Source organism: Lethenteron reissneri, chromosome 26, assembly GCF_015708825.2.
Source record: "Lethenteron reissneri isolate LAM-NWPU_2019-01 chromosome 26, ASM1570882v1, whole genome shotgun sequence".
Lineage (NCBI taxonomy): Eukaryota > Metazoa > Chordata > Hyperoartia > Petromyzontiformes > Petromyzontidae > Lethenteron > Lethenteron reissneri.
Window position 1 is genome coordinate 17358334 of NC_083804.1, and position 21769 is coordinate 17380102.

General features: G+C 44.5%; 2 protein-coding genes across 15 annotated transcripts in view; both read left to right on the forward strand.

The window, feature by feature from the left end:
- Nucleotides 1-7656, forward strand: part of ZMYND8 (zinc finger MYND-type containing 8) — a 60573-nt gene extending 52917 nt beyond the window's left edge. For 11 of the 14 annotated variants that reach the window (XM_061560271.1, XM_061560272.1, XM_061560269.1 and 8 more), the window contains 8 exons: nt 8-291; nt 1265-1345; nt 2197-2275; nt 3403-3642; nt 4304-4500; nt 5264-5296; nt 5482-5571; nt 6014-7656. In XM_061560271.1, the coding sequence (XP_061416255.1) occupies nt 8-291; nt 1265-1345; nt 2197-2275; nt 3403-3642; nt 4304-4500; nt 5264-5296; nt 5482-5571; nt 6014-6100 (1091 nt within the window). In that variant the 3' untranslated portion in view covers nt 6101-7656. The remainder of the gene's footprint in view (nt 1-7; nt 292-1264; nt 1346-2196; nt 2276-3402; nt 3643-4303; nt 4501-5263; nt 5297-5481; nt 5572-6013) is intronic. The other 3 variants (XM_061560277.1, XM_061560273.1, XM_061560276.1) reach the window with 3 other exon arrangements.
- Nucleotides 7657-11089: 3433 nt separating this feature from the next.
- LOC133347743 (XK-related protein 8-like) lies at nt 11090-21727 on the forward strand. The gene is made up of 5 exons (XM_061560287.1): nt 11090-11124; nt 13289-13631; nt 14601-14791; nt 15519-15838; nt 16777-21727. Exons 2-5 carry the CDS (start codon nt 13303-13305, stop codon nt 17173-17175), a joined length of 1239 nt encoding a protein of 412 aa, XP_061416271.1. The 5' UTR covers nt 11090-11124; nt 13289-13302; the 3' UTR covers nt 17176-21727.
- The last annotated feature ends 42 nt before the right edge of the window (nt 21728-21769 follow it).

Sequence of the window (21769 nt, forward strand, 5' to 3'; positions counted from 1 at the left end):
AATGCAGCCACCCAGGAGAAAGATATCCTGCCAGCACCACCCCCAAAATCCACCCCAACTGTCACCACGGCGACAGTCACCCTGGTTACCAGCTCGTTTTCGGGAGCAACCTCATCTGCCGGGAGTCGGAAGTTGCCTGCAACTGGCGAGGGTGGGGGCGGTGGTGGGGGAGGAGGAGCAGCAGGGGGCGCAGGGGGTGCTAATATCCCCCCCCTCTCCAAAGCCGAAACTACCAGCGTTGGGAGCAACTCTGCAGAGGTGGCGGCTGACATCGCCAAGTACACGAGCAAGGTGCGGGGAGACGAGTCTCGCTGATGCGTGCATGGGTTTGGCTTGCAACTGGGCTAAATGGTTGGTTTACGGAAGCCCTCTTTACACAAAAGAAAATAAGCCAGTTCACTGCATTTATGGTGAATGTAATGGGCTCCCAGTAGCTGCAGCAGTCACGTTTTAGTGAACTAGTGAACTCACAATTCATTCCATGTATTGTGGGTGTAAGGTAAATTTTAATCGAGTCATCGATCTGTCGGTACACTGCTGATTACAAATTATAACCTACCTGAATGAATGACGGTAGGTTATTTTGTATCGTCAGAACGATTGGTTGCTCTGGAGTTTATTTTCTTCTGTGTAAAAATAGCTGGTGTCTCTGTCGCAGTGCTTGGCAAGGTAAGGTGTGTGTAGAGGTTTGAAATGAAAGGGAGGCTCTGAAGGGAGGCTCAGAAACGATAGTTCATTCCATAATAGTTGCTCGCATGAATAGTGCGGTCTTAGTTTGCAAAAAATTGGTTTATATCTTGCAGTAGTAATGAAGCCATTGCAATTCAGATTAATGAACAAAAGCCAATGTATGCCAGCTAAGTTATACATTAACAATTCAAACACAGCGACGGCAAAATGTAAAGTTATGCACATAGCTTAGGAGGGTTATCTTGTCTGCCATTGTCATTCTGTTACCATTTTTCAGCTTCATTTCATTTACATTTTTTTTTTAGTTTCTTTTTTCATTTCCAATTATTAACTCCTATTTTTCACTCTTTGGTCAGGCAAGCAGTTAAAATTTACAGGAATTCTCTACCACGGCATAGTGCTATAAAACAGCAGCCTTGGTGGTAGAGAAAAAGCTCAAGTGGCAATGGAGGAGCAGTGTTACTGACAAATACTTCATTCCTTACCCATGCAGGTTGCGTGACTTAGACGGGTTATCGGGTCGGCCCGGAAGCAAGGGCTAAGCTCATTGCTTTCTAATGCGTTCTGTTAGCAGATGATGGAAGCCATCAAAGGCACCGTAACGGAGATGTACAACGATCTGTCTTCGGGTTCTTCTGGAAACACTCTAGCGGAGGTAAAGACTGCCTGCCTTTCTCTGGGCCTTTCGTAGCGTCTTATACCAATGTGAATCAGACAGAGACATCGCAGCTGCTTTGCCTGCCTTCACTGGTTGAGAAAGATTTCTGTGGCTTGCTTGAGGGAGGTACCCAGGGTGATGTGGGGGGGAGGACAGGGAAAGTTATCTTCTCCCTGCCCTGTTCGTTTGACAGGCTATGGTAAGGGAAAGTAGAGCTTTGTTTGCATGCGCACTCTTACGCAAATGGAATGCTCAAGCCTCCCCGTGTCACAGCAGTCGCCTGTGCTGTTTAATAAGCAATGCTGTGGTGTGTCCAGGTTATAGCAATGATTGCAGAGTGCTAGTCCTTGTTTGCAATAGTCCATGGGCTGGAGCATTACTTTCTAGCACCTGAGGTGGCAAAACATTCGATATATTTATTGGCCCAATAACATGTGTATTGTCCCCCCCTCCAACACCCTAATAATTAAATGTCCCGTAAAATTATGGTGAACATTTTGTGAACATCGTGGTAAATGTAGCGACGTCTAGTGGTTACAGGGGTCATGTGATCCCATAACTTATAACATATATGAATAAAAAAAACATTATACACACACGATCTGATATCGTTAGCTTAAAAATCTATACTTGAATGGATGCATCGTTATTCCGCTCGAGATAATCCACTCATTTGTAATGAACATATAAATATCACTACCACTGAAGTTTTGCCACCCCAAGTGGTATGGAAAAGTAAAATATCTGATATTTGGGGCGCCCATGGGCTACCACAGTATGAACGGTGGGTGTCCATAATCCCCGCGATTGTTGTGCTGTATTCATCTACGGAATTTCCTTTTCCACAGATAAGAAAGTTAAGGATAGAAATTGAAAAGCTTCAGTGGCTTCATCAACAGGAGTTGTTGGAAATGAAGCACAATGCAGGCAAGTTACCGTTGGAATCACACACATAATCCCTGGTGCAATCCAATGCGCTGACCAAATTGGCAGCGTTCATGTTGTTTTTAACTACCTTTATTTTGACCAATACACTTATTTTCCACCATACGTAGCCGACCGTGCTAATCAAAGGTGTGGGTGAATGAGAACAAACCACGTATAGTAGACTCTCTATAATTATCCGCGTGCGGTTTATCCGATTTGCGGATTAACCCCGAACCTGAAATTTTACATAAATGAATAACTCGTGGATTTTACCTTAACCAAAATGAATAATTTCAAGGTAATTATTATTCTTGGAAATGTTTATTCATGCTTAAACTAAATAAATGTATTGATCCGTCGATTCTTTACTACATTTTTTTTGTTCATTAACAAATTCGATTTTCTTAATTTAAACTTAATTTATACCTATATTAGTGGTTTTTGGCATAGAGATCCACGGAAAATGGATATTTGTCGATTATTGGCGATTTTAAATTATCCGCGGCCATCCTCCCCGTCATTAGCAAGGATAATTGAAGACTATTGTATTTAAAAGGATTTTTGAAAGTACAAATATTCACATTTGTTGATTGGTTTGTTGTCCTTCCCTCACATCTCTGTTGAGCACGGTTTGCAATGTACAGTGCAAAAGAGGTTCAACACATTTCTTAAAAAAAAAATTCTCAAAAATGAGCGTGGAGAGCAGTGCTCATCCTCTTGTTTTGCAGCCTTGAGCCAGTGTGGGAATTGTAATGGGCAGGGCATGCCTGTCCATAATACAGTACAACCACGATTGACTTCCCACAGACAGTGCTGTCCGTCATCAGGGCCTTAAAGGGAGGGGCAGTTGGGGCATTTGACCCAGACTTCAGGTCCAAGGGGACATCAAAGGGCCATGGAAAGGAAATGAGAAGGGGCCTCATCTGGCAATTTGCCTTGGGCCTCGAAAATATTTTTGACAGACCTGTTCTATCATAGAAAAGTGGATTTTCCACCACTGGCACGGGATCTGCTACGGGCACCAACCCATGTTCACTTGGACCGTGTTGACGCTCACTTATTGAGCATCCACTGCCACGGGGGGCTCCGTGCTGAGGGGAGCGTGCGCGTGCGTCCTCTTCCCTCAGAGCTCACCATGGCGGAGATGCGGCAGAGCTTCGAACAGGAGCGAGACCGGCTCATGGGCGAGGTGCGCAAGCAGACGGAGATCGAGAAGCTGGCCGTGGTGGAGGAGACCAAGAAGAAGCAGTGGTGCGCCTACTGCCGCAAGGAGGCAATCTTCTACTGCTGCTGGAACACCAGCTACTGCGACTACCCCTGCCAGCAGGCGCACTGGCCCGAGCACATGAAGACCTGCACGCAGTCAGGTGGGGCTCAACCCGCCCATCTCGGTACGCACGCCGGTTTGGTTTCATTTGGATTCTTGCAGTGCTCGCTAATTCTGGGTTTCCAAATTCACAACACTCGGTCTGAGATTCCAGGAATAGGCGAAATAACTTAGGTTATTCTCATCACATGTAAATGAATGAGTAGTAACTCACTGCTATGCCAGTAACTGACATGGTGTCCTGCGAGTTGTTTGCCGTTTTGGCAGGAGTAACCTGATTTTAACTGTCATTGGATAGAATCTGTTACATTTAGCTAATTTTTACTAAAAGTCATTGCATCTGAAATGCATATATTCAACATTTTGTAAAGGAGGTTTAAAATATTCTTCTGTTTGCAAGTAGATTCACCCTCTCATGAATGAATTGTCAAAAGCTAAAACACTTTTTTTGGTTTAAAGTCAACTTACGAGTCAAAGGAATCCCTGAAATGTTCCTATTTTACTAGCAGTTCCTAAACAATAGCAGGTCCACCACAGTAGACATTACTCACGAGAGAGGCTTAGAAATGTCTCCTCACCGGTTAATTTGGTTTCGGTTTTGGCAAGAGCAAATAAATAGTAACTAACTTCATTGCTTTGCCCGATCGCTTTTGACCACGAGTGTGTTTTGTCTCTTTGCTGTGCCCCGCGGCTGGCTGCAGCGAGCACCCAGCCAGAGGTGGAGGCAGAGGCGGTGCCGGAGACGGCGGTAAAGGTGACGGCCCAGCAGGTAGCTACTGCCACCTCCACGGCCACGCACACGGAGGGAAAAGTGGCGGCGGCGGTGGTGGTGGCGGCGGCAGCGACGGCGATGGGGGTGAAGGAGCAGGTCAAGGACAAGGGGCAGGAGAACGTTACGGTACGCCGAGCGGGGCAACCATCCTGCTCGTGGCTGCGTCGCCACGTGGCGGCACTCGCCCCCATGTGACGTTCATTCACGCAGCACGCTCACTTATTGAAATGTCTCTTAGACAGTAAAGCCGTACTGTGTGCTCTAAGCAATGTACTGGTTATTCGATTCATCTCTTGAAATAGCTTCTTGCACTTTACTTGTATGCACTTTCAAAATGTGCACGTAAGAATTAATTGTTTGCGAATGATGCTGATTAAATTGCATGTAGGTGAAATTGTACATTGAGTTATAACCAGTAAGAACATTTTGAGGCCTGCGGGAATATGAATGTCAAAGAATATCCAGTGATGTGAAAAATGTTGTATCAGAAAGGTAGCATTTAGCAGGTAGTACAGAAAGTAGGTTGCAGACATTTGAGGGGATTTAGCATTACCCCCTCATATAAATGGCATGTCGCCATACATGATCATTTCCTACCCAAACCCATTAAAACTCCAAGGATTGCTCACATCTCTAGTTAGCCCCTGTACTGATTATGCAGACTGGCATGGCCCATATTGGAGTGATGTGGTTTTATCGTATATGCCTATTCATGTTCAATGTACATGAAGAGGCATAAAACTGTGTTTAGTTTCTACTTAACCCGCACCTCTGATTAGCACGGTTGACCAAGTACGGTGTGAAGGAATGTTTACATACATTAATGCAATTTATTATATTACCTTTGCAATGGTGGTGAGTCAATACATTTTCTGGCATTTTCTCACAGGTTAAATTCATTCCAACAAGCCCGACTGCCCAGGTATTATGAATGACAGTGTGCACTAACAATGGCATCGTAGAGATTAGTGTCTTCCAACCTAACTCTTTTGTGGCGTGGTGTCTTTCCCAAAACTTCTCCCCAATGTGAACCAGTTGGTTGCTTCTATGCATCAACATATTTTCTGCTATGCCTGATTAATTCCACACGGTCTCATTTGTTTGCAGATAGTGACCAGCGTATCCACAAACCAGCCCATAAAGTTGATTCCTGTGCAACCACAGACAACGTTCATCCAGACAGCACAGCCCACAATTGTAAGTGGTAATCATAATGAGAATAAAGTAATTTATCCAGAAACCCCTCTCTGAATCTTGGAACTGTTACATGGGAGGATGCTTGGCCCAATTTATTTTTTAAAGACTGTTTCGCATACGGAACAACTCGTGCATTAAAAGAGGTACCGTGGAAATATCTGCAGAGACGCTTTTGCATAATGACTCGTATTTTTATTCCTGGGCATTGCCTAGTTTGCTGAGGTTGGGTTTTTAACAAATATGCACAGGCCACCAACCTTCACCTAGAAACACTAGGTCACAGGCGTGTATTGCTGTGCCCAGTAAGCAGCCTCAAGATTCACTGGCTTGGCTTTGCCTCATCGCAGAGGTCACCAGTGAGTTTCGGCTGCTTGCGCTCGGTATACCAGACTATGCACCGCGAACACGTGCACATTTATCTCTTTCTTTACTTTTCCCACAGGCCATCCCGGTGGTGATGGGAACCGCTGTGAGGCAAGGTGTCCAGTACGTGCAAACTAGCATGCCGCTGCAAGTCCGCCGGCTGTGAGGGTCCCCGAGCATGTTTATACTGTATATGCAAAATTCCCTGAACTGTTAAGACAAGAATACAAGCTCTTGCAAAGAATCGTTATTTGAACACCTAAGAAAAACCGAGACTTGATCACGCCAAGAAAACTGTTGATCCGAGAAGACTGAAACTGAACTTGATCTGTTTAGCAGAAATTTTGATTGAAGGATTGTGATGCAATCAAGAATTCTGGATAATTCAACAGAAGCTGGAATATGCTCTTCTTGCCACTACTCCCAAATTTGTCTACATCACTTCACTCCAAGACTTACATTTTTTGTAATAATCAAATACCCTCAGAGCCTGGGGTAATCCACACTGCCAGGTATGCTGTACAAAGGTCAAGCCATCGGTGAAGACGCCTGTAAATTGTTGTACGTTCATGACACTATACAAGGCCAATGTTAAAACGTAGGTGCTGTATCCAGGACTTGTAAATGAAACAAAAAAGATTGTCATGCCCACCGACGACAAGCATGCACCTGCTGCCCCATTAACATATACGACGTGTGTTTTTGTTTACAATAATTTTTTGTAATAAAAGAACAAAGATAAAACATGAAGAACACAATTCGGAGGTTTTGCGCTTGGGTACGTCACTGTATAAGACCACTGGGATGTGACCAATGTATGTCCACGTTGACATCTGTGCTTTATCTCGATGTAGCCCTTCAAAATAGAAACATGCTAAACCCGGTAGTATGCAGTCAGTCTCAAATGACAGTAGTTTTGTAACACAGTGTATTAATAATGCATATAAGGGAGAGCATGTGCGTACTTGATTTCTTGTGCTGAGAACGAGTTTAGGGTGGAGTTCACCAGGAATGCTTTCTGTGCAATTGCAGGGAGTTTTATATATATAAATTGTAAGCTGTGAAATGTACATAGTTTCCCTTCACTACATTTGTAATAAACACAGGGGCCAAGAGCGGCTGAAGTGCACCCCCTGACTGGGTTGGTGGCAGCACAGAGCTCCACAGGAGCTCGTGGTTGTGGATGATGGTGCAGCAGTGCATGTGTCTACCCCAGTGGTAACAGTCGCCCGTTTGTTTGCGGTGGGAAAGTCCCCTTATAGGGGGCTCTGAAACGTCCATTGCAGACAATTTATCTCGTGTCACAATCGGCTTTGTGTAAACTGCACGTATGTCTTTGCTTATTAAATAAGAAATGGATATTCCTCCTTAATTGTTATTTTTTTACCAGACCTTCATAATTGTATAAAGAGCAGTTTAAACAGCACTTGTGTACATATAGAGAACGATAGCATTGTTTTGTAAAGTATTTCTGCGATTATTCCCCAACGAATTTTTGGGAGATAATGGCTGACACAGGTGGCATACTTGTGATCCTTGAAATGTAACGCTGGAGAACATTTTATGGATATTTTTTAACAGTCCACATTGTTTCTGGAACAGCAAGTAAGAGTGTTGTGTGTAACTTGCGGTATGGTCTCACCATAAGATACCTTATGAATGAATGTATGTTTTGTAAATTTAACTTTATTGTTTTGAATATTAAACCTATATGCTTGAAAATTGGTGTGTTACGTTTTTTGTATCATACAGATTTAAAACAGGATTAACAAAAACAGCACGCCATTAGCCCTAGCATATATGATACATTTAAAAATGATTATTGCTGGATGGTAGCATGTTTTACACAGATTGACTTCTAAGAAATTATAATTAAAAGTGCAAATGTGGACATGTAATGAGCACATAAAATGTTTAGTATTTCACAGCAGTGTTTTGGCTTTGTCCAAAGTATTCATGTTTAGGTAAACAGTGTACAAGTGAGTCGCTATGTAAAATACACGAATACTTTACATTTACAATAAGGATGAGAAAGTGATGTAAATCTGACACCTGCATTACTTAGGGAAGCAATGCTAAATTAAGTCAAATGGAATGATATATTAACCAGATAAGACCATTCAGATCTCAAGCCTTAAGGAGAGCCGAGTTTACTGTACCAGATTCCTAAACGGCCGCCTGACGTTACCATTTATTCCACTGTTACAATTTTTTTTTGGTTTTTGGGTAGTAAGTGTTGTTTTCCAATTGCTTATGCCTCAAAAGTACAGAAAATGGCTTATTCCCCACCTATTTTCTGTGAGAACGTGTGCATTTGTGTTTTTCCTTCACATAAAGTCCTGGTCGCAAAAGCAAAGTTTGTGGGGAATAATAGCCATTTTCTATACTTTTGAGGCATAAGCAATTAGAAAAGAACACTTACTACCCAGGAACAAAAATCGTGTTACATAGTGTTATTAAACCACAGCCATTGCTTAAGACTAAAATATCGAATGTGCAATGCATGTTTATCATTTGCATGCGAAATGGGAAGGCGTCACAACGTGCCCACATTGTGCTGTACCTTGGGCTGTCAAGAGTAACAATATTGAGTGATAGATGCATTCAAACATCACAGGAGGGGTGGAGTGATGCTCCAGGCAGTGGCGCCACTCGGGGGGTGTGGAACGCACCGGGTGACACCATCAGAGGGGGTGATACCAAAACGACTGTCTGACAATTTTTGTGCAGTGTTTCTGCAGACATTTATTTTTTTTAGAAAAAAAATTCCCCATAGTTATATCAACATTTTTTTCGTAAGCCCAGCTACATGTACTGTATCAATATACCTACAAGGCTTAAAATCTATGCTAATTTACTTTTAGAACCACCTAATGCTCTCCGATCAGACCTGTCATTGTTACCCAACTGCAGTGACGCCTCGAGTCACGTGGTTTCGTCTGCCACGCGCTTCGAGCACGCGCGGTTGTGTTCGTTGCTGCTCGTGTTTTTATAGTCGCTGGTTTTGTCAAATTGTAAGGTGTTTTAGCTACAATATTGTGGTAATTAGTATTTGTGAACCTGTATCAATAACTTTTTTGAGAATGAAGTAATTAAAGGAAATATTTATAATTTAAAGGTGTAATTTAAATTGTGCTATTTGTTTATGTGACTACTATTGCCATTACATTCAGTGATATTACGGGAATTACGATGTACGAGTAACTTTAGTACCAAAAAAACATTACTAAGGATTCTAGATTTGAAGCTTTCGTGACTGCAAGGATTCATATTCTTAGGTTTTTTCGGTAAAGTCACGTAGGTAAAAAATGTAAATTATTAATTTTAAATTAAAATTATTAATTTTTATTTTTACCGAAAAAACCTAAGAATATTGCTAAGGATTCTGTACGGTCTGATACGGACGGAGGTCCCTGTGGGGTGACACCATGAGTTACCCCACTGGATGACACCAACCCAAGTGACGTCACTGATACTACATCCATCATTCATGCGCAGCCCGCTTTTGCCCAGTGCTAGCGTTTGTTGAGGGTTAACATTTGCGTCGGATGCCTTGTTTTTTTATGTGTGTTGTACATGACTGTAGTTGTTAACTTGCGACACAACAAAGTCCACAACGTTGAAGTCCGCAAATTGCAGTGGGAAAAGAACTTCCCTCCGCACGCAATGAAACAACAGGTCTCCCTCGCCACGTGCGGTACATGCGTTCCGACAAAGGGGAACAGCGAAACTGCACGAGGCGGCTGTCTGCCGAGTTGCGCAAGGGGCCGTCCATAAATGACGTCACGCGATTTGAGACGATTTTTGACCCCCCCCCCCTAGTCACATAGTCAGACCCCCCCCTCAAATATGACGTCACAAAGCTCTGCCCCCCCCCCCCCCCCACAAAAATAAACATGCTTCAAATCGCTTTAAACTATTGTCATTGTAGTGCGTATTTAATGTGGCGCTGCACTCTGATGTAGGAGAAAACATTAAAAAATTAAGTAGAACGTGTTGTCTATATTTATGTAAAGTTGCGCATTTTGATGTGACGTCACATTTCTCACCCCCCCCCCCTCGTCACATATCGTCACAAATGTCTGACCCCCCCCACTCCTAGGTGCGTGACGTCATTTATGGACGGCCCCCCAAGGGGTCGTCAAACCAAAATAACAAGAACCAATTTTTCTTCGACCAATTCGGAAAAAATTGGTTTATGGGGGGGGGCGGAGGGGGGGTATAGGGGGGGCGGGGAGGTATGGGGGGACGGAGGGGGGTGGGGGGAGGGTATGGGGGGACGGAGGGGGGGTATGGGGGGCGGGGGGGTATGGGGGGGACGGAGGGGGAGGGGTATGGGGGGGGGACGGGGGGTATGGGGGGGACGGGGGGGTATGGGGGGGACGGGGGGGTATGGGGGGGACGGGGGGGTATGGGGGGACGGAGGGGGGGTATGGGGGGCGGGGGGGTATGGGGGGACGGGGGGGTATGGGGGGGACGGGGGGGTATGGGGGTATGGGGGGCGGGGGGGTATGGGGGTACGGAGGGGGAGGGGTATGGGGGGGACGGTGGGGGTATGGGGTGGACGGAGGGGGAGGGGTATGGGGGGGACGGGGGGGTATGGGGGGACGGAGGGGGGTATGGGGGGCGGGGGGTATGGGGGACGGGGGGGTATGGGGGGGACGGGGGGGTATGGGGGGGACGGAGGGGGCGGGGTATGGGGGGACGGGGGGGTATGGGGGGACGGAGGGGGGGTATGGGGGGCGGGGGGGTATGGGGGGACGGGGGGGTATGGGGGGGACGGGGGGGTATGGGGGGGACGGGGGGGTATGGGGGGCGGGGGGGTATGGGGGGTACGGAGGGGGAGGGGTATGGGGGGAGACGGTGGGGGTATGGGGGGGACGGGGGGGTATGGGGGGGACGGAGGGGGAGGGGTATGGGGGGGACGGGGGGTATGGGGGGGACGGAGGGGGAGGGGTATGGGGGGGACGGGGGGGGGTATGGGGGGACGGAGGGGGAGGGGTATGGGGGGGACGGGGGGGTATGGGGGGGACGGAGGGGAGGGGTATGGGGGGACGGGGGGGTATGGGGGACGGAGGGGAGGGGTATGGGGGGGACGGGGGGGGGTATGGGGGGGACGGGGAAGAATGGGGGGGCTATGGGGGATGACGTCACACGGGCTTCCCGACCGCCATGACGGAGCGGCTTGTCGTGAGTTCCTTCTGACGTCTTCTCGCTTCTCGCCAATTTCGTGTCGAACTCTTTTTCTCAAGACGCCCTCGGCTCGCCCACTTCGTTATCGGCACCCCCTCTCTGCGTGGGGTGTACACGAATAGACTGGATAAGATTAATAAATACCGTACCAATGTTGAGCAACTTTGCTCTGCAGACTCCCACGCGTTCATCCGTGGAACGATGTCGCTGTTGTTGCTGCTGCAGATGTTGACGTTGTAGATGTTGGAGATGTTCATGTTGGGATGTTGATGTTGGAGATGTAGATGTTTGAGATGATCATGTTTGAGATGTTCAGTTGGGATGTTGATGTTGGAGATGTAGATGTTTGAGATGTTGATGTTGTAGATGTTGTAGATGATGTGGGAGGGGGTGTTACAGAGAGAAACCACAGGCATTGCGTTACCACGTCCCGGCTTCTTTTCTTATTTCGTGTGGGTGATGTGTGAACTGTCCTGTACACACACACTGTCATTCGTGTATATATACTGTATATACATATAGTCATGTGTGTGTGTGTATATACTGTATATACATATAATGATATGTGTGTATATACTGTCCTGTACATATACACTGCCATGTGTGTGTATGTATACACTGTATATAAATATAGTCATGTGTGTATACTATATACTGTATATAAATATAGTCATGTGTGTGTATGTATATACTGTCCTGTACACACACACTGTCATGTGTGTATGTATATATACTGTATATAAATATAATATGTGTGTGTATATACTGTCCTGTACATATACACTGCCATGTGTGTGTATGTATACACTGTATATAAATATAGTCATGTGTGTGTATGTATATACTGTCCTGTACACATATATATTTCCTGTTTTTATGTATATTTCCTGTTTTTTGGGTCTTTCGGTAAAGTCCCGTAGATAGAAAAAAAATGAAAATAAAGTGAATGAAAATTAATAAAATACTGTCCTGTATATGCTGTTGTACCTCGCACTGCATCACGCGACAGCAACACAGTGCAGTATACACAATAAGTAATGTGTATATACACAATAAGTAATGTGTACACACATACAACAATACACACAACAATACTGTTGTGTGTACACACGACAGGATACAGGGTGGGCCAAAAGTAAGGACACACGGTTATATTTATTTTAACTCATCACAGGGTTACTTTTGATTACGTTCATCAGTTGCGTTTTGTCTCAATTCTTTCAGAGTTCCTGGTCGAGTTTTGTAAAAGACGAATTTAAGGTTGACCCACAGGAAGAAGAAGAATATATATTAATGATAATTTATACAATGTTCACTTTAATCGTAAACATTTACACATATTTAATGCTTGTGTTAAAATAAATAAAATAACCTTGTGTGTCCTGACTTTTGGGCCATCCTGTATACTGTCCAAAATACAGGCTACTGTTGTGCAACGCTATGGTATATGCTGTACTCGCAAGGCAATGTACAACACACGTGTGTGTACACTGCCACACACGACTACAGTATTGTACATACATCTGGTATTACCAGGTATTCTTACGTTCAGGCACAAGGTCTGCTTGGCTTCTAGCATCTGACGAGATCGGGCGCGTTCTTGATAATGTGGCCATAGGCTGGACATAAAATATATTTGTATTTGAAAAACATTGTTCCGTACAGGACTGAGTCACATGTTTGTGTTATGTTCTTCTTAGACGTGTTCTGGTTGTTCCACGTGTTGTTCCGCATGGTGTCCGATGCCTTCGCTCGGTGGCGTGATGTTATCTCTCTCGCCTGGGGCAGAGATCCTAGGTTCGATCCCGACCCTGACACCTGCTGTGTATTTGGAGTTTGAATATTCTGCCCGTGGTCACGTGGATTTTTTTTTTCTGGGGTCCTCCAGTTTTTCCCTCCACATTTAGAACCAACGTGTGTTTGGTTGCTATAAATGTCCACATGATAAGCCACTTCGTTGAGCTGTCATTTGTGGCCAGGTCACTTCTGAAAAAGAGCTACATAGCTCAATGGGCCTTACCTGGTAAAATAGAAATAGTAGTGGATGACTGAATTGAGCTGACGTTTTCACCCATGACCGTGTAAACCTACGCAGATGTGTATGTTCTTCACTTTCGAGTCGCGTCTCTTATTAAACCGTACACGTGCGTGTGTCGCGCAGGCTTTGTTCCTGAGATGACGAACGCCAGCAGCCCAGGGGGCCTGCGCCGGTTCCACTTCGGTTACTTTGACCTCTTCTGGGCAAGCGTGGGGCTCGTTTCTACGCTGCTTGACCTCGGCACCGACATCCACACCATCACGAAGCTGTACCTCGCCAGCCATGTTGTGTCGGCCTCCCTGCTGCTGGCGTGCAGGCTGACGGCCGACATCGTGGTGCAGTTCTTCAGCCTGGCGTGGCTCTACGATGACTGGGAAGAGCGACGCACGAATCAAAACTTGGAATTTCCGCGACCTTCATGGGTGGTCAAAGTGCTGCACTTGCTGCAGCTTGGCCTCATTTACAGGTGTCACATTTCGATTTAAAGCTTTCGTGACTGCAGGGATTCTTCTTCTTGGTTTATTCGGTAAAGTCACGTAGAAGAGAAATAATAAAATAATAAAAATAAAATATAACAATATAATATTTTATTATGTTTAATTTTTTTATAATAAAATAATAAAAAATTATAATATAATATTTTATTATGTTTTATTTTTATTATTTTATTATTTCTCTTCTACGTGACTTTACCGAAAGAACCAAGAAGAGGTGTCACATTGACTGTCTATCCAGCAGTGTAAATATGGGTAACACCACCGTCTTAACAGGTCATGTGCGATGGGGTAAGGTGTGGGTACTTTGACCTCTTACAAGACGTTCACGTTAGGCCAGCATGTAAATAGTAAATTGAAATAACCTCTAAACAAGTTCTCTACAGCTGGAATTGGCAAAACCTAAGACTCTGTTAGAAAAAAAGGGTTCGACTTGGTGAGGGTTTTCTGGATGAATGAAAATCATTCCTTGTGGATTACTTGAGGATTTTGCAAAAAGCTGTGTGGACACCAGTCAAGTAAAATTCTCAAATGCAAAACTAACTTTGATTCAGCTACGTAAGACTTACAAGTCAATGATCACTTTCACAATACATGATTTAGTCTCCACAGAATCTTTACCACGTTCGTAATGAAAATTGTCTTATAACAAATAATAGGCTGCGTTAAGCAATTGCCCTTAATCATAACCGAAAGTGAGATTTTGATAGATATATGTATTTGTGTTCAAGATGAACCTGGTGATATTTTTCAATTTGTGAAAATGTGTCACTGCCCATACAGTTACTTAAACATTTTTGTGCAATAATTGACAATGCTATAGCTCTCCGCTGTGTGTTGGGCTATGAACCCATTGGTTGAATCGCTATGAGGCGGGAGTTGACTCGTGACACATTCCTCGTGAATATTCCCCATTGGCAATGTCGCAATTTATTTGTCAGATTTGTGTGCGCGCTCCGCAAGGGCTGGAAAGCGATACAGGATGGCGGCGAGGGGTTGGCAGCTGAGGCAGTCTACCGCTCGACAGACATCACCATGCTGCGCCTATTCAAGACGTTTATAGAGAACGCTCCGCAGCTCGTGCTGCTCATCGGACGCATGGTGCAGGCGGAGCGGGTCAACCTGATGGAGGGTGCGTTCGCCACGCTTGTGCTGCACGCGGGCATCCATTTGAACACTTTTATCCATGAAGAAAGACGAAACCCAAAAAGTGAACAGATCTCCCCTTTCACTAATGGCTGGCTTCTCTCGTGTTGTTGCTGCGTGAATTGTTAAACATCATCAGCCATTCAATGTTTGGCTGATGACAAACGGCTCACCAAATTGTGGCCCTTCTTGCGATGCAGTGATCCATCTTGCTTTTGCATGAAATTAACAAAAACAAATCTGGTTGTGTAGGGCGGCAGGAAGATTCCTCGTGAGTAGCACCTTGTGTCTGCATGAATGTGCACGTATGTGTATATATATGTGGAGCGATAGTGTAGCGGTTAGCACGCTGCGCTATGAACCCGGCGACACGGGTTCGATTCCTGCTCACGGCCAACACCTGTGACGATTATCTGAACCGGTCCCGGGCCTCCCCTAGGTCGACTCAGCCTCAAATGAGTACCTGGTGCGGTGTGTAAACATTGCCACTAGGGAGGCAAAGGCGGTCGGGCGTGATGCTGGCCACCCACCCCCTCGTGTACCGTTCTGGCCTTCATAGGTGCTCGCTAACAGCACTTGTCCCTACAGTCTGTTAAGGCTATATGGGGGATCTTCTTCTTTGATATATATGTCTACTACCATGCTTGTGCACATTTGTGCAAATATGAATGCACATGCGTGCGTGCGTTTGCACATGTGCGTGACGTGTGCAGGCCTCAGTGCAGTCGTCTGCCTCTTCTCCATCTCCTGGATACTGCTCGACTACCACAAAGCGCTGCGCATCTCACTGAACCACAAGCTCCAGCTGCAGGGCTACCTGGCCTCGTTCGTCTACCTGCTGTGGAACCTGCTGCTGGTGGTGCCGCGCGTCGTCACGCTGGGTTTCTACGTGGCGGCCGTGGGCCCCATGGTGGCCGTGCACGTGGCGCTGTGGTGGTTCGCCATGCTGGTGTGGGCCCGCCTGCAGCACACTGATTTCACCACTTCCAAGAAGAAGGAGTTCGTCTACAACAGCGTCGTGGCCGTCATATGGGTTCGTGATATTTATGTGGTTGCACTCGTTACACACATAAATGAACCACAGTACCTTGCTGATCTCGTCAAGGAGCATGAACCATTGTGCGAACCCCGGTTATCCTAGCAGCGGCTTTTGGATAACCTTCGAACAAAAACAGCCTCTGCATTGCGCATTTTCAGATGCGATTCTGCAGCCGTCTGGAACACTCTTCTTATATTAGGAAGCCACTGGAGCCATGCACTTTTAATTCTAAATTTAAAACTCATTTCTTGAGAACTGATTTTTGTGTTTCGTTGTCCTTCCTCGGCACCTCCGATTAGCACGGTGGGTTAAGTATGGTGTGAAAAAAGTCCAACATGCATACATCACAAACGTGCACCTGCACCAACTTTCCTCACCATTATTTTTGCAATGTAATCCAAGAACCAAATCGCCCGATCCTGTTGGATCTTAGAAGCGAAGCAGGATTTGAGTCTGGTTTGGATATTGAGAATACCAGTTGTTGTAGGGTTTGGACTGCGAGGTGAATTGATCTTTTTCAGAGTTTTGAGTTTTCTCCAGATACTCCTGGTTCATCTCAAGTGCCAAATGCTCATTTTTTAAATTGGGGAAAAACATCCCAATATAGGTCCCTCCTGAAAAAAACTGTTTAAAAAATCATTGAGGTTTTTTTTTACCTGAGTAAAGGAATATTATTTATATTTTTTACATGTTATTAATATCTCAAATGTGTTGCAATGCATTTTTGTCATGCAGCTGAATGCAGCTGATGAAAGGTCTTTACACTGTCAATTTCCCGCTTTGTTATGAATATTTTTTTTCTCGGCAGTGATGGTTCAACATTTACCTTAACCATTTATTGTATGCTGCACTAGCCTTGGGAGGCGCTCGTGAACAGCACTTGCCCCCATGGTTTGCTTGACTAATGTTAATGTTTGTGTATCTGTGTACAGATCTTTTCCTGGTTCAATGTGTCGAAAGCCAGGACGTTGTGGAGGAGCATCATCTACCACTCCGCTGTACTCGTCGACATCATCATCATGATCGTGGTGTATTGTGTTTTCCTTGGCGAGGACATTCAAAAGCTGGTGGTCTTGTGTTTTGTCCCCCTGGTGTTCATCTATGCCTGTGGAATCGTGGTACGCTGTGTTTACTATAGGTGCCTCCACCCCAGTGTGACGTTGGCAGCCGTAGAGTCTGTGCAGCCTGAAGTGGACACAGATGGGCCAGTGGAGCCATTCACCGAGCAGGTGAACAAGCGAATCACAAAGTTTGTAGGGTACCCACATTTGCCCAACAGCAGCCGCAGCAGCCAGCGTAATGGCAGCAACATCCGCTCTAGAATTGTATAGCAGCAGGGAATGGCAGCGTTTTACAATCTGAGCCTATTTTTAATTCAGGGTGAGGACTACAGGTAGACCTCGCTTAATGCTACGCCGTAGAATGATGATTCGTTGTAGCGCTCTTTGAACCTGGAGATAATCTTTCCTAAAAATTTAAGAAAATCTAAAAGCGATTACGAGTGAGAACTCGCAAGCGCTGGCTAAGGAAACGTACCTGCCTAGCCAACCAGACCCAACCCCCGTGATTGTGATTCAGTCACGATAAAACTTTTATCTGTTTTTTTACATGTTTTTATGCGATGTTATTACAGTACAGTATTTGTTTAGCTCGGTGAGAACTCACGAGTCCCAGGCTCCATCGAAAATAAACCTTACCACTGAAATTTAGACTGAGGTCATCGCGAAGATCATAGAGGTCCTGGGAGCTCTTCTCTGAGAGTGACCCACATTGGGACTGCAACAGCTCCTCCAACCTCATCTCCCACCACCGCTGCCTTGTAGGAGGAGTCCAGTAGAATGCACTCGTGAGTACAGTAAAAAATACTTATGTAAAAATACATTTTTATATTTGTTTATGAAATAATGTTCGCCCTCTGTATTATTGTTCGTGCTATTATCGATACCCCAATGAAGCCCTCATATATTGCTCATACGAAATAAATAACGCTATCAGGAACGCATCCCCACATATAGAATGGTATAATGACCCCTTTTAGCGCCGATTCGATTAGCGCTCACTTCTCCAGGAACTCATCTTGAGCGCTAAGCGAGGTCTGCCTCTACTAGGTTTTAAGTTGTGCTGAACAGCACTCTGATGTATGACCCGAAAACGCGAGAGAGAGCGGGTTGAGATCCATGTTGTGCAAAAACCCTAATTATTTTTTGTCAACATGTTCATAATTACTTTATCCTGAGCCCTAGCTGTAAGCTGCCATTTTGTGTTAATTTATTTTAACACAATCTAAACATTTACATTCCACTTAGGCCAAGAGTTGGATTTTATGTCCTGATTAACAGTCGTTGTCAAAGTTATTTTGTTTTTTTACTGCCTTTTTATATTAGATTGTTATAAGACCCGGCCAAATGTAGTTTTCCTAATTTTGTACGTACTGTACTGTATTTACAGTTTACAATGCCTGTGACCAAATTGGCATTTTTTAAAAGCTAAGCCAGTTCGAGCCTGGTACAAGCTTGGATGGGAGATCACAATGCATAATAAGTTGCTATAGGCTTGACACGTAGGCTTGCGTGACACATATATGACTTTTGACCAATTCTGGCAAAATCGCCCAATGATGCTGGATGTAATTCCCAGCGAAACTTCGTACTCAAATTGTAAATATCGGGGATTTACACTCCAACACACTGGTGCGCTGAAGTAGAAACTGATTGGCACGTTTTGTTTACGTGACAAACCTTATTCATTGGCTGTCAGGTGGTGGTAAGTTAACGACACATTTACGCGATCTAACCCAAAAAAAACTTTATTATGAATTGCTATCGGCCGCTTTGGGGCTGTGTGTTGGGCGGCGGAGGGGAGTGCAGCAAATTCTATTATTGTACTGTACTGTGCAAACACATCTATGCTACCCACCTTCAACCCACACTGACCAGCTGTGTAAATGTCCCCCCACAATCCTCATGACACGAGAAAGCCCGTCCTCCAGCAGCGGACTGATTTAAAATAACTATTTGTCGACTTTATTATTTGGTTCTTTCAGTAAAGTCACGTAGGTGAAAAAATAAAATTTAAAATTAAGAATAAAAAAATAAATAGAAATAACTAAATTAAATCACAATTACTTGTAGACTTTATTATTTCCCATACGTTTTGTACATGTCAACTTAACCATCAGGATGTTAAGTTGATGAATAGTGTTTTTTGTACGAACACTGTGCAGTATTTAACACGAATGTCTGTTCTATCAAGTACAACTGATTGGGGAGACAGCCAAGATAGAATGTTGTGCTGTGCTTGAGATTAGCGGCTGGCACGGCTGTGTAAAGCCACCATCGTCTCCTCAGAACGGAGAGAAGTGGGAATGTGTCCAGAATGGTAATGTAAGAGTACAGCCCAAGACTTAATGCCATGTATTTATCCAGATTGCCTTGCTGAGTCTTAAGACTTCTCCTGCCTTAGCATAATTGGCTATTCCACTTTAATGAATGTTTTGCATTTGACAGAAAATACGTGTATCTGGAGAAAACACATGCTTGCAAGGGTGTAACCCAATAATTCACAGCATTGGGTTCATAAACCCATTTGCTGTACTGCCATCTCGTGGCCACTTCGCAGCCCAGCGAATCTGACAAATGTCTGTGTGGTCCAACATCCCTTTTCTCCAAAGCAGTGTGTGCCACAGCACCTAGCCTGGCACAACCGCCGTGGTGATGTCACCGCCACTTTGTGCAAAATAGTAGTGTGCGTTAGCATCCACACTCGCGTGCAGGTGCACTCATATTTCTCACCTCCGATGAGCATTGTTGGCTACGTACGGTGCGAAAGAAGTTATACATTCATTTAACCGGAGTCAACAGACCCTGTAAGGAACCAAGGTGACTTTAGGAGGCGGTGAAAGGTGGAGTCGGTCAGGAGAAGCATTAGGAGCTGAAGAGTTTCTACAAGGGAGTTTCCAGCGTACAAATACGACAGTTCCCTCCTCTGCTATACCATTTGCACACTTCAGTTATACTATACAGTTCACGTGTGAACAAATGTTGCTTTGCATCAGATTTTTGGTGAAAATGTGTCAATGTCTTGCCAACAATGGAGGAAATCTCCAAAGCTGCTTTGTTAAGATGTAAATCTGACTCCTAGCTTTCAGTGTGTTTTCAGTAATCATGTACCGGCTACACATAAACAAGACTGTTCCCTGCATGTGGGCCACCGGTGATCATAAGAGCCCCTTTCAGGGCATCTATTTCCCCAAGGATCCTGTGTAGTTACTCTGTGGCAGGTATAAAACATGGAGTCACTCTACCTGTGATTTTAATAATTGAGCACTTGGTATATTTCACGTTGCCTTTCTGAAAGCACTGAAGTTTGTTTACAACGTAATAGCTCGCGACCAGCTGATAGAGATTCCTAGCAATTTTAAACAAGATACAACGTTTTTTTGTCGTAAGAGCCTTTTTGTTGAGCGCGTAGATTCATGGATGTGAATTTATTTGTTCAAACTGCACGGTGCCTTTCTTATCTTGGACCGATTGGCAAATGTTGTGAACCAAATGGGGTCCAAGTCTTGTCCGTGACTTACTGGAGAAATTTTTTATACAGATTACATAACACATTAAGCTTTTCCAGTTGATAAATGTTCATGAGGCACAAAATCCCCCTGGAACTCTATGGGGTTACCCCAGCACCTATCCGAAGTTAACGTGAAATAGTCGTTGGTAAGTTCATTCACAAATAATGTATGGAAAGAAATGTTAAAAGACTCTAAACCGTTGTGTTTTTCTTAAAGTGACCAGATGCTGTGTGGCTGCTGTGTAAAGTTAAATACGTGGTATAACTGGATGCCATAAAATATGAAATTATTCCTCTGAGGCAGCTGGATGGCTTATGGGAACAATTCAGCTGAGATTCCGGATGTGAATCCCAGGTTTCTACCCGATATTAAAACTGGCCTGGTGTTGTTGTGCTTAGCAGCAACTGACTGCATTACTGTATTCAAGACAGCTGGTATATATGAGTAGATAGCAGGCGAGAGATGAACACTCGCTTCGCTTGGCATGAAGATGCACTACTGATCATGGTTGCAGCTGGAGCTGTGACGTCGTTCTGCCACATGATATGGCTCTGTTGTTTGTGGGAACTTGCTGAAATATGGGGGCTTCTTTACCCGAAGCCTTGGTTCTGTCGGTATATGTGGGACGCGGGCCGTGGAAATCCATCACCACGTTAATGGATGGCGATTTGTTTAATTCCGAGGACGTATTTATATGTCTATTAGAACTGATATTTTCTTTCTCCAGTATTTTATTTAAATTCACTTTCAGTAAAAGATGTCTCTCTTGTCAGTTGAGTGTTGCACAGTGCACTTTGTCATTTGCAGTTCTGAGCCGGTGGTGGAAATGCCGTATTCTTGTCTGGCCAGTCTCACCACACGAAAGGTTCATTGCTTGAGTCGTGCCCCAACCAGGACTTAAACTCACAAACGTTTGTGAGTCGCACGCTCTGCCGTTGCAACGCATCCTTCTAAATTGCCTTTGCGGTTTGGACTTGTGGTAAAGTGTATGTTTTTGTGTAGTGAAATGTGCATTGTGATATCAGTAAACCAATGATGTCTGGTACACTGAGAAAATCTGTGGTGAAAGTGTTAAGGATGATTCCTAAAATGTTTTAATGTCATGTCATTTGATGGTGCCTTTCTGACCAGCACAATAATATCCCAGGGAGATAATCCGTACACTTTGTTAACTGGGTACTATTTGAGGTTTACGTTTCAAACGTTCAATGTTAAACCTGAATATTTGTAAACAAAAGTCAAACTACCTTTGTGTCAATGATTTTTTTTAAATATTAACATTGTGTTAATAAAACATTTGGATATGTTCTGTACATATCGGTGTATGTTTATGTTGTTACATTGACTAAATGCAT

Bases quoted from the DNA above. Each gene is read 5' to 3' on its own strand.
- LOC133347743 (XM_061560287.1), top strand. From the start codon at position 13,303: ATGACGAACGCCAGCAGCCCAGGGGGCCTGCGCCGGTTCCACTTCGGT. The intron at 14,792-15,518 runs GTGCGTTCGCCA...TGACGTGTGCAG, and splicing joins GCGGGTCAACCTGATGGAGG to GCCTCAGTGCAGTCGTCTGC. The intron at 15,839-16,776 runs GTTCGTGATATT...ATCTGTGTACAG, and splicing joins GCGTCGTGGCCGTCATATGG to ATCTTTTCCTGGTTCAATGT.